The sequence below is a fragment of the Saimiri boliviensis genome, chromosome 6, assembly GCF_048565385.1.
Source record: "Saimiri boliviensis isolate mSaiBol1 chromosome 6, mSaiBol1.pri, whole genome shotgun sequence".
Taxonomy (NCBI): Eukaryota; Metazoa; Chordata; class Mammalia; order Primates; family Cebidae; genus Saimiri; species Saimiri boliviensis.
In genome coordinates, this window is record NC_133454.1 from 23215846 (window position 1) to 23232508 (window position 16663).

At 45.2% G+C, this 16663-nt stretch overlaps 1 protein-coding gene across 6 annotated transcripts in view; it reads left to right on the forward strand.

Moving 5' to 3' along the window:
* The first annotated feature begins 15306 nt into the window (after positions 1-15306).
* ALG8 (ALG8 alpha-1,3-glucosyltransferase) overlaps positions 15307-16663 on the forward strand; it is a 37090-nt gene continuing 35733 nt past the window's right edge. For 2 of the 6 annotated variants that reach the window (XM_039462297.2, XM_039462300.2), the window contains exon 1: positions 15318-15482. In XM_039462297.2, the coding sequence (XP_039318231.2) occupies positions 15388-15482 (95 nt within the window). In that variant the 5' untranslated portion in view covers positions 15318-15387. Of the gene's footprint in view, positions 15483-16663 lie in introns of all 6 variants that reach the window. The other 4 variants (XM_074400404.1, XM_074400403.1, XM_074400405.1 and 1 more) reach the window with 4 other exon arrangements.

Sequence of the window (16663 nt, forward strand, 5' to 3'; positions counted from 1 at the left end):
GGTGATCCACCCGCCTCAGCCTCCCAAAGTGCTGGGATTACAGGCTTGAGCCACCACACCCAGCCGACACCAGATTTTTTTTTAAACAAAGCTTCTCTTCCTTAACCAGTTACAAATCAGATCTTTATAGCTACCTACGACTGACTCACGCCTGTAATCTTAGCATTTTGGGAGACCAAGGCAGGTGGATCACAAGGTCAGGAGTTCAAGATCAGCCTGACCAACATGGTGAAACCCGGTCTCTAATAAAAATACAAAAATCAGCCGGGCATGGTGGTGCTTGCCTGTAATCCCAGCTACTCATTAGGCTGAGGCAGGAGAATGGCTTGAACCTGGGAGGTGGAGGTTGCAGTGAGCCAAGATTGTACCACTGCGCTCTAGCCTGGGCGACAGAGCAAGACTCCATCTCAAAAAAACAAAACAAAACAAAAAACAAAACAAAACAAACAAAAAAACTACCTATGACCCAGACATCCTGCTTTGTTTCAAGATATCCTGCTATGATTTTGCTGGTGGCTCCTGCTTGCCTGAAATTTACCTCTGCCTTTAAAAACTCTTACCTGTAAGCCATGAGGGAATTCAGATCTAAGCATGAGCTGACCTGATTCTCCCTACTTGGTGTCCTACAATAAATGCCATCCTTTCTATCATTGCAAAAACCTCGATGTCTGTATCTGGTTTTACTGCACTGAGTGAGTAGACCCCAGTTCAGCTTTGTAACATTTCTTTTAAGACCATCTCAAATAATAATTTATCTAGAAAACCTTAGAGAACTCCTCCAACATCATTACTCTTTCCCTCTTCTTTGTTTTTATACAGATATTTTTGTTTCTATGTAGAAGCATTTAGTACATTTCTCCTCATATTATACTGACTTAAAGCACCTGTCCACTTCTCCTTGTTTGCAAGTTCCCTGAAGGCAGGACAATCAATCAATCACCTTTGTAACCCACACAATCCCTACAGTAGTGTCTTGAATATATTTATTTTTTGAGCAAATGTTTATGAGGCATCTGTTCTGCAGCAGGTTCTATGTTGGGTATTGGGGAAACACTATTTAAAAACATTATTGCCGAGCACGGTGGCTCACTCGTGTAATCCCAGCACTTTGGGAGACTGAGGAGAAGGATCACAAGGTCAGGAGATCGAGACCATATCCTGGCCAACACGGTAAAACCCTGTCTCTACTAAAAATACAAAAATTACACGGGTGTGGTGGTAGCATGCCTGTAATCCCAGCTACTCGGGAGGCAGGAGAATCACTTGAACCAGGGAGTCGGAGGTTGCAGTGAGCCGAGATTGTACCACTGCACTCCAGCCACAGAACGAGACTCCATCAAAAAATAAAAATAAAAATTACTGCACACCTTTGTCTCCATCTCCAATGGAAAGGCCAAAAATTTTCAGGAGCCACTTAGCTAGGCAAGGCAGTAGTAAGTCACAGCTGTGAGTCCAGCATGTGAACACAGTCTGATGCTAGAGGGCACAATCTTTACTACTATGCAATGCCATATTCCTGTGGTTAGAATAGGGTAGGGAATCTCACAAACCTGGGCTCAAATCCCAACTCTCCAATTTCTAGAATGTGACCTTAGGTAAGTTGTTATGTCTCTCTGAAACTGCAATTTTCCCTATCTATAAAGTGGGCATAATATTTATATCTACTTCATAAGACTGCCGTGAAAATTAAGAGTTCATCCACGGAAAGAATTTAGCACAATGCACTGAGTAAATGCTGGGTAAATGTTTCTATCATGTTTGCTAGGAAAGCTAAGTCCTGCAGGTATGATTTGGAAGGAGAGGAAGAGCCTATTTCTGGCTTCTAACTGGAGCCTATGCTTCCCAATCTGTCTGAACAGCCACAAGCAGGCTGCAATCTTTTGATCTGGAAGGAAAAAGAGAACAGAGAGGGAGAGGGGAGATATATGTAGCCAAGCCACAGATGAGGAAAAAAAGCCAGCTGGTAAGAAATTCTGGGTGGTAGTGTTGGTCAATTAATAATAATAATAGGCCAGGCATGGTGGCTCACATCTGTAATCCCAGCACTTTGGGAGGCCAAAGTGTGTGGATCGTCTGAGCCCAGGATTCAAGACCAGCCTGGGCAACACGGTAAAATCCTGTCTCTACAAAAAATACAAAAATTAGCTGGGTGTGATAGCATGTACCTGTAGTCCCAGCTACTTGGGAGGCTGAGGTGGGAGGATCACTTGAGCCAGGAAGGTTGAGGCTGCACCAAGCCATGATCTCACCATTGCACTCCAGCCTGGGCAATAGAGTGAGACCCCATCTCAAAAAATAACAATAAAATAATAATAGTAACAATAGCTAACAGTTACATTCTGCTTACTATGTGCCAGGCTAATTCTAGGTGTTTTCCATATAACTCAGTTATCAAAACAATACTGTGAAATACATAATTTTTCTCATTTTATAGAAAAAGAAATTGAATCACAGATAGATTAAGCCACTTGCCCAACATCCAACAGCTAGTGACTGGTAGAGCTAAGATTCAAAACCCTAATGATCTGGTTCCTAAGTCTTTGTTCTTAATGACTATGTAGCAGTCATTTGGGGAATTCAAGAAATTGAGGATTCAAGGAAATCATCTAAAGTGGGAGTCCGGATTTTTGCAGAAAAATGTCCTATCACAGTACTATTTCTTGAACACCTACCGTGTGTCAACAGTTGTTTTGGTGTTTACACATACCATTTAATCCTCACAAAAAAAACCATCTGAAAAGAACTGTCTCCCCCATTATTTATTTATTTATTTATTTTCTGAGATGGAGTCTTGTTCTGTCACCAACCTGGAGTGAAGTGATGCAATCTCACCTCACTGCAACCTCTCCCTTCAGGGTTCCAGAGATTCTCCTGCCTCAGCCTCCTGAGTACCTGGGATTACAGGTGCCCGCCACCACACTCGGCTAATTTTTGTATTTTTAGTGGAGACAGAGTTTTGCATTGTTGGCCAGGATGGTCTCGAACTCCTGACCTCAGATGATCCGCCCACTTCAGCTTCCCAAAGTGCTGGAATTACAGGTGTGAGGCATCCCGTCCAGACCCCCATTTTTGGAGGATGAATTTCAATAACGAAAGCCAAGTGGTAAAATGACTTCTAGCCCAAGTGCATTTCACAATGGTTCTAGGCATTCATGGACCTACCCTGTAGTTAATTCCCCCGTTTCTGGATGTAGAGATCCGCAGAGACATATTTAGCAGATATTAGAATTCTTGTGTTGGTTTTCTGTTCTGACCTGAGAAGAGTATGGTTTTTTGTTTGTTTGTTTGTTTGGTTTGGTTTTTTTTTTGAGAAAGAGTCTCACTGTGTCACCCAGGCTGGAATGCAATGGCTCGATCTTGGCTCACTTTAACCTCTACCTCCTGGATTCAAGCAACTCTCCTGTCTCAGTCTCCCAAGTAGCTGGGATTTGTGCACCACCACAAATCAGCTAATTCTTTTAGTCTCTAATTTTACCATGTTGGCCAGGCTGGTCTCGAACTCCTGACCTCTATTGATCTGCCCACCTCAGCCTTCCACAGTGCTGGGATTACAGGTGTGAACTACCACCCCCAGCCAAATAACAGTCTGCAGCAGAAGGGGCCAAGTGGAAGCACTTGAAGTTACCCAGACACTTCACTGCCCCGATCAGTAGAAGCAACATTGCATCTCAGAAAGAACTGCAGAGATTAATACCATCAGAACAGACTTAGAGGACTCAAGCCTGTTTATGCCCGTCATATCTCTATTCATGGCTTCTGCAGTAAAACAGACACACCCTGGCAGATGAAGGTCTGGTAAGGCTCAGTTAAGTGTCAGCCCAGGAACCAATCCAGTGGTAATGATGAACAGGCTATATGTAGTAACTATGATCACATCAAGGGTAACCTGCAACCATAAGGACTGCAGGGACAGTCCTAGTCCCACCACCAAGCAAGAAACCCAGCCAAGCCAAAGTGCTGGATGAGAATAAGAGAAGTCTAGATTGAGTGGTAGATGAAGCAGATAATGAGTATCAATTACACCTTTGGGATCAACTGCAACAGCAGGTATTATAACTTGTTTCACTAGTTTGCTTGGATTATTAAGTGTTTGCAGAGAATGCAGCCAGCGGCCTCACTGAAGACCACCGTATAACTTTAGAGGAGGGCATAAGTGGGCTTGAAGGGTGCATGGCTTGGACTAGGTCAAACACCTCTGTGTCCCACTTCAAATCTTGTCAGTCTCACCTCTTATTCAAGCAACTGTGAAGCAATGACCACCTTCATGAAGATGTAACCTGATAATGCCTGGCCTCAAGCCTGCCTCAGCCTCTCATTTCCTGTCTTCCAGCCTCTTTGAGCTGTCATGTGTGATGCCTATGGGAGTCCACTTAGCACTCATCAATAGGAAACGTAAATGTTCCCTATGGCCAGTCTTGACCAATGGAAGAGGGAAGCTGATGGATAACCTTTCCTCCCTTTCTTCCCTGAGCAAGACAGTCCTTAAATGCATTTAATACGGTTTCTCAGAAGGTCTCCCATGCTTGAGTAATCAGTTGTCCTTAGTGGTAGTTAATATCTTATCCTTATATTTGTGCTATTCCATTCTCTGCAAGCATAGCTTCTGCTTCCTGAGATCATCATAGCGAAGTAAACTACTCACATAAGCCTTTGTCTCAGGCCCTGGGCTCTGGGGAGAATATGGGCTAAGACAAATGCTTTAAGGCTATAAACAGAATTGAGAGGCTATTTTAGACTTCTGCCTTCAAAGAGCTTTCCTCTATCGTGCTTCAAGGTTAAATGAACAATGCTCTTGGTCATAAAATGTTATCCATATTTCCTTCCTATGAAATAGGGTCACTTGACGATAGTCTCTTTTCTCTTAGAACATTTTGCTTTAATCCTTCTCCTGGTTGATATTAATGGTCTATATAAAATTGATATTGATATGACATGAGGTAGATAAAGAGGGATTCAGGCTGGAAACAGTAGCTCATGACTGTAATCTTAGCACTTTGGGAGGACGTGGCAGGCATATTGCTTGAGCCCAGGAGTTTGAGACCAGCCTGGGCAACATGGTGAAACCTCAATTCTATAAAGAATACAAAAATTAGCAAGGTGTGGTGGTGCACCTATAGTCCTAGCTACTTAAAAGGCAGAGATGGGAGGATGACTTCAGCCTGTGAGGTCGGGGCTGCAGTGAGCTGCGCCCACTGCAGTCAGGATTCTTCTGGGCTTCTAATCAGTGTACCACAAAATTCTGAACACTCATGAAGACAAGCTAGGAACAGCGGCTCACGCCTGTAATCCCAACACTTCCAGACCAGCCTGACCAACATAGTTATACACTGTCTCTACTAAAAATACAAAAATTAACCAGGCTTGGTGGCAGGTGCCTGTAATCCCAGCTACTCGGGAGGCTGAAGCAGCAGAATCACTTGAGCCCAGAAAGCAGAGGTTGAAGTGAGCCAAGATAGTGCCACTGCACTCCAGACTGGGCAACACAGCGAGACTCCATCTCAAAACAAACAAAAAAAGAGACAAGATAGGAGACTCCACAGCAAACACTTCCAAGTCATGGCAAAGGTCTGCGGGCTAAATAGGGGAAGGGATTTTTTTCTTTTCCTTAGTTAGCCTCTCCTCAGAACACAAATTTGGAGCTTGAAGAAATCGTGTAATGGTTATAGATGCATATGCTGGCATGTGATGAGCTGGATTGAATCCCGGCTGCATTACTCACCAGCAGTGAGTTCCTGGGTGGGTTCCTTAACTCTCTAGTGCTCTATTTCCTCATAATGTTTACATAAATGAGATGACTTATGTATCAAACTTCACTTAGTGTTTGGTATCTAGTAAGTGTGTGCTATCAATCATTGTTATTATTTATATCCTAGTTAACAAGGAGCTTGGCAACAATGAAATCTAAGGTTCTGTGGGTTACATCTTTTTTTGTTTGTTTGTTTTGTTTTTTTGCCATCTTTTAAGTTACTTCAGAACCCCTAAAAGCAAAGATTACTGAAATGTGTGTCCTAGTCCCAGTAACAAAATATAGGAAAGGAGCTGTGGGACAACCTTTGGTACTCAAATTAAGATTGTAGTTGTTTGGGTACGGTGGCTCAAGCCTGTAATCCCAGCTCTTTGGGAGGCTGAGACAGGCAGATAACTTCAGGTCAGGAGTTCAAGACCAGCGTGGCCAATAGGGTGAAACCCCATCTTTGCTAAAAATACAAAAAATTAGCCAAGCATGGTGGTGCACATCCCAGCTTCTCAGGAGGCTGAGGCAGGAGCATCGCTTGAATCCAGGAGGTGGAGGTTGCAATGAGCTGAGATCATGCCACTGCATTCCAGCCTGGGCTACAGAGCGAGACTCTGTCTCAAAAAAAAAAAAAAAAAAAAGTCTTAGTTGGCCAGGCACGTTGGCTCACACTTGTACTCCTGGCACTTTGGGAGGCCAAGGAGGGAGGATCGCTTGAGGCTGGGAGTTCAAGACCAGCCTGGGCAACATGACAAGACCCATTTCTACAAAAAAAAATTCAAAAATTAGCAAGGTATGGTGGCACATACCTGTGGTCCCACCTACTCAGGAGACTGAGGTGGGAAGATCCCCTGAGCCCAGGAGTTTGAGACTGCAGTGAACTATGATCACACCACTGCACATACATACATACATTAGTTGTTGACACAGAAGCTTACTGATACCAATGAGCTAGGAACAAATGAAAACTGATCAGTCAGTCCTTGGAAATCCTGGCCTCTAGGGACTCATAGTAGATAGCTCCAGCTGAAGGCCTCAAACAGTGAAAAAGCAGCTATGACCAAAGCCTTGCTAAGAATACTACACAGGAAGCCGAGATCAGGCCACTACACTGCAGCCTGGGCAACAGAGAGCCTGCCTCCAAAAAAAAAAAAAAAAAATACTACATAGGGTTTCTATTTTCTTCAGAAAGCCTATACAAAGTTTCAGAAAATTTCAGACACAATAAACCTGGTTAAGGAAGAAAGTGTGTGCATATGCACACAAGTGAGTGCAGGCACACGCATTCACACACATAGACACAAACTCTTGCACGAGGGGCAGGCATAGGAAAAGAGTGATGAGATTTCATTCACAAATCAGGAGGAGGGTGAACGAAAGAGAGCTTACTCAATGTACAGTTTTACTAGGCATTAAAGGAGGGTGAGGAATGCAATGGTGTGGCTGAATGAGAATCATGAGCTAGAACAATTCCAGGCTGGCCCTGTGCTTTGAAAGCACTTCTTAACCAGAGAGGTGGGTTTTAATAACGAGCTATCCAGCAGGCCAGCCAGGTCCCTAGTGTGAAGCATCAGGTGGCAAGCAGCTGGGAATTAGAATCAAGTATGATTGACAGAACAAAAAGGAGTAACAATAAGCCTCCTTCTCATTTTTCAGCTGAGGTACAGAGTGGAAAAGTGACCTGCCCATGGTTACACAGCAAGTTAGAGGCAGAACTGGGACTGAATTAGGACTAGACCTTTAGTCAGCTTCTTTCTTTTGCAGAGCAAAGATCTCTGGGAGCCATGACGTCAATTAATATCAACTGATTCATTCTTCTTATTTTTATTTTTTTGACGAAGTTTTGCCCTTGCTGCCCAGGCTGGAGTGCAGCGGTGCGATCTTAGCTCACTGCAACCTCCGCCTCCCAGGTTCAAGCAATTCTCCTGCCTCAGCTTCGCAAGTAGATGAGATTACAGGCACCTGCCACCATGCCCGGCTAATGTTTTGTATTTTTAGTAGAGTCAGAGTTTCACTATGTTGGCCATGCTGATCTCGAACTCCTGACCTCAGGTGATCCGACTGCCTCGGCCTCCCAAAGTGCTGGGATTACAGGCATGAGCCACTGCACCTGGCCGATTCATTCTTTTATTCAGTATTTTAAATCAATCGTTCTCATTTATCACCAATTCATTTATCCAACAAATGTTATAGAAGGCCTACTATATCCCAAGCTCTGTGCAGGGATATGGAACAACCAACTCAGACCAAGGGTGAAGCACACTCTGCTACAGACTGAATGTTTGAGTCCCCTACCCCAATATATATGTTGAAATCTTAACCTCCAATGTGATGGTACAGGGAGTTGGAGGCCTGTTGAAAGTAATTAGGTTATGAAGGTGAAGCCCTCATGAGTAGAATCAGTGCCCTTATAAAAGAGAGCCCACCCAGTGGGGCGCCGTGACTCACACCTGTAATCGCAGCACTTTGGGAGGCCGAGGCAGGCAGATCACGAGGTCAGGAGTTTGACACCAGCCTAACCAACATGGTGAAACCCTGTCTCTACTAAAAATACAAAGTTAGCCGGGCATGGTGGCGCATGCCTGTAATCTCAGCTACTCAGGAGACTGAGGGAGAAGAATTGCTTGAACCTGGGAGGTGGAGATTGCAGTGAGCCAGGATCATGCCACTGCACTCCAGCCTGGGTGGCAGAGCAAGACTCTGTCTCAGAGAAAAAAAAAATTAGCCGGGCATGGTGGTAGGCACATGTAATCCCAGCTACCTGGGAGGCTGAGGCAGGAGAATCACTTGAACCCTAGAGGTAGAGATTACACTGAGCCAAGATTGTGCCACTGCACGCCAGCCTGGGCCACAGAGCAAGACTCTATCAAATACATAAAGAGCCCAGAGACTGCACTCCAGCCTGTGCCACAGAGAGTGAGACTGTCAAATAAATAAATAAATAATCCCAGAGAGCTCTCTCACTTTCTTTCCACCATGTGAAGATAGAAGTTGGCAGTCTGCAACCTGGAAGACAGCCCTCACCAGACCCTCTTCCTGGACCCAGATATTAGGCTTCCGGCCTCCAAAACTGTGAGGAATAAATGTCTGCTGTTTATAAGTCACCCAGTCTGTGGCACTCTGGTATAGCAGCCTGAACTAAGACATGCTTATGAATGTACAATTAGGCAAGACAACTGGAAAGTCATTATCCTGTTGGTCCAAGAACTCCTCCTGGGAAAGGAACTGTCTTGTTTGAAGTAACACGTTCTTAAGGTCTTGGGTAGAAGGAGTGGCCAAGATCAGAAAGCGCCCTGGAACTACTCTACATGAGAAAGACTTTGGAAGAGGTTTGCTGCTTTAGAGAGTGAGGGAAGACCAGAAAAATGGTGAGAATGGAACTGCACCAGGGAAGGGCAACAGGGAACACCACATGGCCGAGGAGTCAGAGGACTGGGGAGGGCCAGCCTGATGGCTAGGCATTTAAAGGATTTGCTGTGTGACCCAGCTGTTCAGTAAAGTCTCTGTATTCATGAATACTGTGTATGAGCAGATTTTGCCTGGAAAGCAGTGAAGGAGCTGAATAGCCCATCTGAGTTATAAGGTAAGAACACAGGCCACAACTGAGGGAAGTAAGAAGCCCAGGAGAAAAGAGGTGATGTGAAAACATGGGCCTCTGAGATTCTGCAGAAATACAAGGGAGGCCTTGGCTTCCACAGGCTGTCAAATTGGGACTAAATGGTTGGGCGAATTCGGTTTTATTTAGATCTGAAGAATCTTGGGGGCCTTAGGTGTCACTGGGCTTACAATTGTAAATTCTAGAAAAGAAACCGCACGAAGTGCTTTGAGAACATTTCGTAGATCATTTGAACTGGGTCATGCAGGATTTGTCATAGGATAGGAGAAGCCTGTCATACAATAGAGGTAAAGCGCATTTGGGGCAGGGCACAGTGGCTCACGCTTATAATACCAGAACTTTGGGAGGCCGAGGTGGGCGGATCACCTGAGGTCAGGGGTTTGAGACCAGCCTGACCAACATGATGAAACCCCATCTCTACTAAAAATACAAAATTATCTGGGCGTGGTGGTGCATGCCTGTTATCCCAGCTACCTGGGAGGCTGAGACAGGAACCCAGGAGAGGGAGGTTGCGGTGAGCCAAGATTGCACCATTGCACTCCAGCCTGGGTAACAAGAGCAAAACTCCTTCTCAAAAAAAAAAAGAAAAAAAAAGGCATTTGAGTTAGAGGGAACAGCCCATGCCACAGCAAAGGTATAAAAAGAATATGGTGTGTTCAGAGAAGAGTAAGAATTTCCATGTGGCTAGGATAGGTTCACAGGAGGAAGCAGGATGAAGTGAAGCTGGAGAAGAGCAAGCAGGGGTCAAGTCATGAACAGCCTGAATGACAGCTTCAGCTTTTTTCCTGGAGACACTATGGAGCCATTAGAAAGTCAGGAGATTTTGGCCAGGCGCAGTGGCTCACCCTGTAATCACAGTACTTCTGTTACAAGAAAGGGGTCCTGATCCAGACCCTGAGAGGGTTCTTGGATCTCACACAAGAAGGAATTCAGGGTGAGTCCATAGTGCAAAGTGAAACCGAGTTTATTAAGAAAGTAAAGTGAAAGAACAGCTACTCCATAGACAGAGTAGGATGTTCGTGAAAGTAAGAGAAGGAATGCATCCACTCCAGGTACAATGCTTGTATACATGGGATATGTGTTCTGCTCTAAGGGTTTGTGATAAAGGATTAATTTTCTTAATGACTGTATTTTGCAGCAATCAATATTATTATCTTTAAAGCAAAATTAGGAATGCTTTTGTTCTCCAGATATCAGGGTATCTGGACACTCTCAAGACTGGGTCTGTTTAGTAAACATTATTAATTTGTTCCCTTCCGTTCCCTTAACCGAAAACATCTAGAGGCTAGGAATGCCTAACTTTCTGAGAATGCAGCCCAGCAGGTCTCAGCCTCATTTTCCTAGCCCTCATTCAAAGTGGAGTTGCTTTGGTTTGAACGCCTCTGATATTTTGGAAGGCCAAGGCAGGAGGATCACTTGAGCCCAGGAGTTTAAGACCAACCTGGGCAATACAGTGAGACCTTGTCTCTATTAAAAAAAAAAAAAAAAAAGAGAGAGAGAGAGAGAAAGAAAAAAAGAAAAGGAAAGGAGAGGAGGGAGGGGAAAAAAGAAGGCAAAAAGAGAAATTTAAGAGAGAGAGAGTGGGGAGAGAAAGAAAGAAAGAGAAGAAAAGAAAAAAGTTGGGAGGTTTCTACTCCCATTTTAAGACAACAAAGAAAAAAGAAGAAAGGAGGAAGACCCCTGTTGTAGAAGATGGCTCTGGTGGTGATGCAGCAGGCCTAGGATTTGATTATTACCTCATTTGTGCCCCTTTATATCTCGTACATGCCTGTAATTGTCACAACTATCACATTCTGTCAGCAATTGATGATGTCATGTGCTTTGGGAGACTCTGAGCTCTGAGAAGGCCAGAACCATGTAAGTGGCAAAAGAATGGAGTATTAGAGAGTCCTGATTTCAAATCCTACTTCCTAACTTAGAGTGTCCTTGAACAAGCTAACATCCCTGACTGGGCCTCAGTTTCCTCATCTGCTGAGAATAATCACAGTACCTGCCTCCAAGGATGGCCAGGAAGGTAAAATGAACAGAAATGTTCAGCATGGTGCCAGCATACATTAGTCCTCAGGGGCAGCAGCTCTTGTCCTCATTCACTCTTACTGGTTTTTTAAATTTTAGAACGATCTGCGAAGGAGCAGCCTCCCAGTAGGCTCAGAGACTCCTCTCATTCACTCTTGAATTCCCATGGCCTAACACAGGGCCTGCACATTTTGGGGGCTCTATTAGGAGAGCACAGAAAGGGAAGAAGACCATTGATGGGCAGAGCACAAACTAGACATGATAAATGGAAGGCCCTCCCACCCAGGAGTCTGGTTTGTTAGGTTTTTTTCACCTAGATACAATCATATCCCTGATATCCTAAGAATGCTGCTAAGACATCTACGATCATTTTAATATAGGTCAACAAATTCTGTGCTATTCCTCCCTTCAAAAGGTGAGGTCTAATTGCCCTTCACTTGACTGTGGGCTGGACTTCATAACTCTTTGAGAAAGAGTCTTGCTCTGTCGCCCAGGCTAGAGTGCAGTGGTACGATCTCAGCTCATTGCAACCTCTGCCTCTCACGTTCAAGCAATTCTCTTGCCTCAAACTCCCCAGTAGCTAGGATTACAGGCACCTGCCAGCCACCACGACCGACTAATGTTTTGTATTTTTAGTAGAGACGAGGTTTCACCATGTTGGCCAGGCTGGTCTTGAACTCCAGACCTCAAGTGATTTGTCCGCCTTAGCCTCCCAAAGTGCTAGGATTACAGACATGAGCCACTGCATCCAGCATAACTTCTAACAATGAGAATTAAGCAGAAGAGATGGCGTGCACGTTCAGACACTAGGGAATAAAAGGCACTGTGGCCTGCTCCCTGCTCACTCTTGGGTCACTTGATCTGGCAGTGGCCAGTTGCCATGTCCTGAAGACACTCAAGCAGCCCAAGGAAAAGCTCATGTGACAAGGAACTGAGGGTTTCTGTGGGCCTTGGAAGTGGATACTACAGCTCCCGTGGAGCCTTCAGTTAACTATAGCCCCTGATGTCATCTTGGCTGCAATCTCAAGAGAGATCCTGAGAGACCCAGCTAAGCCACTCTTGAATTCTTGACCACAGAAACTGTGAAATAATAAATGTTTCTAGGCTGCTAAGTTTTGGGTAACTTGTTATACAGCAATAAATATCTATACAGCATATAAATGCAATACTGTTAATTTTAATTTTTTGTTTTTTGAGGTGGAGTTTTACTCTTGTTGCCCAGGCTAAAGTGCAGTGGTGCGATCTTGGCTCACTGCAGCCTCTGCCTCCCGGGTTCAAGTGATTCTCCTGCCTCATCCTCCTAAGCTGCTGAGATTACAGGCACGCACTATCATACTCAGCTAATTTTTGTATTTTTAGTAGAGATGGGGTTTTGCCTGTTGACCAGGCTGGTCTCGAACTCCTGACCTCAGGTGATCCATCCACCTCAGCCTCCCAAAATGCTGGGATTACAGGGTGAGCCACATCACCCAGCCTCATTTAAAATTTTAAACTTGGAACTTGACTTTTTTGTTGTTGGTGGTTTTTTTTTTTTGAGACCGAGTCTTGCTCTGTCGCCAAGGTGGAGTGCAATGGCACGATCTCGGCTCACTGCAATCTTCGTTGCCCAATCTTTGTTGCCCAAGAGATTCCCCTGCCACAGCCTCCCAAGCAGCTGGGACTATAGGTGCTTGCCACCATATCTGGCTGATTTTTTTTTTTTTTTTTTGTATTTTAGTAGAGACAGGTTTTGCCATGTAGGCCAGGATGGTGTCTATCTCCCGACCTCGTGATCTGCCCACCTCGGCCTCCCAAAGTACTGGGATTACAGGCTTGAGCCAACGTACCCAGCCAACTGTTTTCTTTCTGTTTTTTTGTTTTGTTTTGTTTTTGTTTTTTGTTTTTTTTCAGAGTCTCACTCTCTTGCCAAGGCTGGAGTGCAGTGGCGTATGATCACAGCCCACTGCAGCCTCAATCTCCCAGGCTTAAACAATCCTCCCACCTCAGCCTCCCCAGTAGCTGGAACTACAGGCATGCACCATCACGCCTGGCTAATTTTTTAATTTAATTTTTATTTTTAGTAAAGACAAGTTTTTGTTATGTTGACCAGGCTGGTGTTCAACTCTCAAGCTCAAGTGATCCTCCCACCTCAGCCTCCCAAAACTCTGGGATTATAGGCATGAGCCACCACACCTAGCCTATTTATTTTTGAGTTTAATTACCCTCCAAGTGACATTATAAACAATCATCCCAAAGTCTAAAAATATATAATTAATTCATCTAAGCATAATCTTGAAGACCCTGTAAAACTGACATTGGCCCTTTTCTGCAATTTCTCCCCATGTCTCAGATCTACTCATTGCAGAAAAGGGCCAACGTCAGTTGTATAGAGGCCTTCAAGCTGAAAAATCTGAGCAGACTGTTGAAGTGTTTCATAAACCATGTCATCTGGCCTCTTTTCTAAAAATAGTCCATTCTACTCTAGTTTTTGGGCATTGCTAGTGACTAGAAAGCTTTCTTGACCACTACAAATTTCTTTGAAAGGGAGAGTGCCAGGATTTTGATAATCTCACAAACTTCAGCCGCTTTATGGGTTCTGATTGTCTGGAGACTTGTTTATATTCTTAATTTTTTTTTTTTTGAGACAGAGTTTTGCTCTTTCACCCATGCTGGGGTCCAGTGGTGCAATCTCAGCTTACTGTAACCTCCACCTTCTAGTTTTCAAGAGATTCTCCTGCCTCAGCCTCCCGAATAGCTGGGATGACAGGTGCCTGCTACCCCACCCAGGTAATTATTGTATTTTTAGTAAAAACGGGGTTTCACCATGTTGGCCAGGCTGGTCTCGAACTCCTGACCTCAGGTGATTTGCCCGCCTTGGCCTTCCAAAGTGTTGGGAATACAGGTATGAACCACAACGTATGGCCAGAAACCATTTTTATCTCCTCCTACTTTCAAAAAAAAAAAAAAAAAAAAAGCCGTACTCAGTGGCTCATGCTTGTAATCCCAGTACTTTGGGAGGCCGAGGTGGGCGGATCACGAGGTCTGGAGTTCGAGGCCAGCCTGACCAACATGGTGAAACCTTGACTCTACTAAAAATACAAAAAATTAGCTGGGCGTGATGGCAGACACCTGTAATTCCAGCTACTCGGGAGGCTGAAGCAGGAGAATTGCTTGAACCCTGGAGGCGGAGGTTGCAGTGTGCCCAGATAGCGCCACTGCACTCCAGCCTGGGCGACAGAGCCGGTGTCTGTTTGAAAAAAAGGAAACTGAGGTTTTGGAGGGCTTAAATAGTTTGTCCAAGATCACACAGTAAAATAATGACACAAGCCTAATTCCACTGCATGTGACTCAGTCTTTAAACAATCTGAGAGTTTGTTGGACCTACTGAATCAGAATCCGAATTTTAACATGAACTGTAGATTACTTGTACATTAAGCGTTAGGACTAGACTCCAGCCTGCTTCCAGAATGGGTTACGCTCAGGCAGGTGCGGAGCCAAGAGCCTCGCTCAGAGTTCTAAAAACGCAGTTATTTTTCACCTCTGTGTCTTTGCTCATGTCATTCTCTAGCTGGATTTAATACTCCCGTACATGGTTGGTACAGGTTGGGAGCTCCCGCAGTATTCTCAGGTACTTTTATCTACTGTAACTCTCGGGCAACAATCCTGGATTCTCCACTAGTACGCGAACGTCTCTAGCGTAAGAGGTTTTTTTCTCACCTAGGTATCCCCAGCACTAGGTACAGTGATGACCCAGAGCAGACAACCAGACACTCTTCCAACTCAAGTACGAAGTAGCTGTTAAGACTTTTAAAAAAATGGCTGCAAAGGCCTGCGCAGGCGTAGTGAAGCCCCACCAGTCACGGAGAAGCGGCCGTAAAGGAAGGGCGGGCGAGAGGTTTAAATAGCTGACTGCAGTCCTCTGACTGGCTGCGCGACTCGCCGCATGCGCGCAGCTCGCAGGCACAGCCTCAGAAGATCTCCCACGCATGCGCGAAATCCCGGATGTGACTCAAGTTGGTAGGGAGCGTGCGTTGCCGCAGCAATGGCGGCGCTCACAATTGCGGCTCGTACTGGCAATTGGTTTTCGGCTTTGGCTCTCGGGGTGACTCTCCTCAAATGTCTTCTCATCCCCACCTAGTAAGGGACTCGCACGGCCAGGGGCTGGGCGGGGAGGCCCCGTGGTCTGTCAGGGCGGGAGAGAAAGGTGGGGATATCCCTGGGTATGAGGAGGGGGACTTTAGGTTATGTTTGTCGCTACCCCGTCTTTGCTAAGCTTTCCATTTCGCCGGTTGTTACTTGACTTCGTCCCAGCTGGCTAGTTTCAGACCTGGCGCTGTCTGATTTGGAGCAAGTCACTTTAACTTTTATGAGCCACTCATCCTTAATACGCATTTGAGAACATCTGCCTCCACCAGCCACTATGCCAGTATATATATATAGAGAGAGAAAGAGACAGTCTTGCCCTGTTGCCCAGGCTAGAGTGCAGTGGCGCGATCTTGGCTCTTGGCAGTCTCCGCCTCCCGAGTTCAAGCGATTCTTCTGCCTCAACCTCCCAAGTAGCTGGGATTGTAGGCACCCGCCACCGCGTCAGGCTAATTTTTGTACTTTTAGTAGAGACGGGGTTTCACCATGTTGGCCAGGCTGGTCTCGAATTCCTGACCTCGTAATCCACCCTCCTCGGCCTCCCAAAGTGCTGGGATTACAGGCTTGAGCCACCAGGCTCAGTCCATTCAGCAAGTATTGTCAGATGTCTGGGGCGCCAGATGCCATTCTAACTCCCGGAGATGGGGTGGTGAGCAAGACTTACTGGTCTCTGCCCTCTATGGTGTTGGTGAGCGGAGCTAGACAAACAGGAAAGCTTCAGATTGTGACAAAGGAAATAGAGGGTAACTGTCTGGGTGCTACTCCTTTAGAAGGTGTTGAGTTAAAATTCAAAAAATGGAAAAGAATAAGCCATGTGAAAAGCAGTTCAGACATACGACAGAGTAAATTCAAAGGCCCTGCAGAGCATTGAGAGAGAGGAGTGGCACAAGATTGGGTACACAGGGGACAGATGACACAAGGTTACGAAGACCATAATTACACTGCTGTGTAAAAAAATGGATATAGGGCCAAGACTGAAAGCGTGGAAACCAAGAAGCAACCATCAAATGGTGGTGTATATACAGTAGGTGCTCAATAGTTATTATTATTAGCTTCTGCCTTCCCCTCATCCTTCCTCTTTTCCCTTTTTCTTCCTCATCCTTTTTCTCCATTCCGTTCACTTCCTCCCACTTCCTAGTTAAGGGTTTGTTTTATTGATATTCTTTGATTTAGGC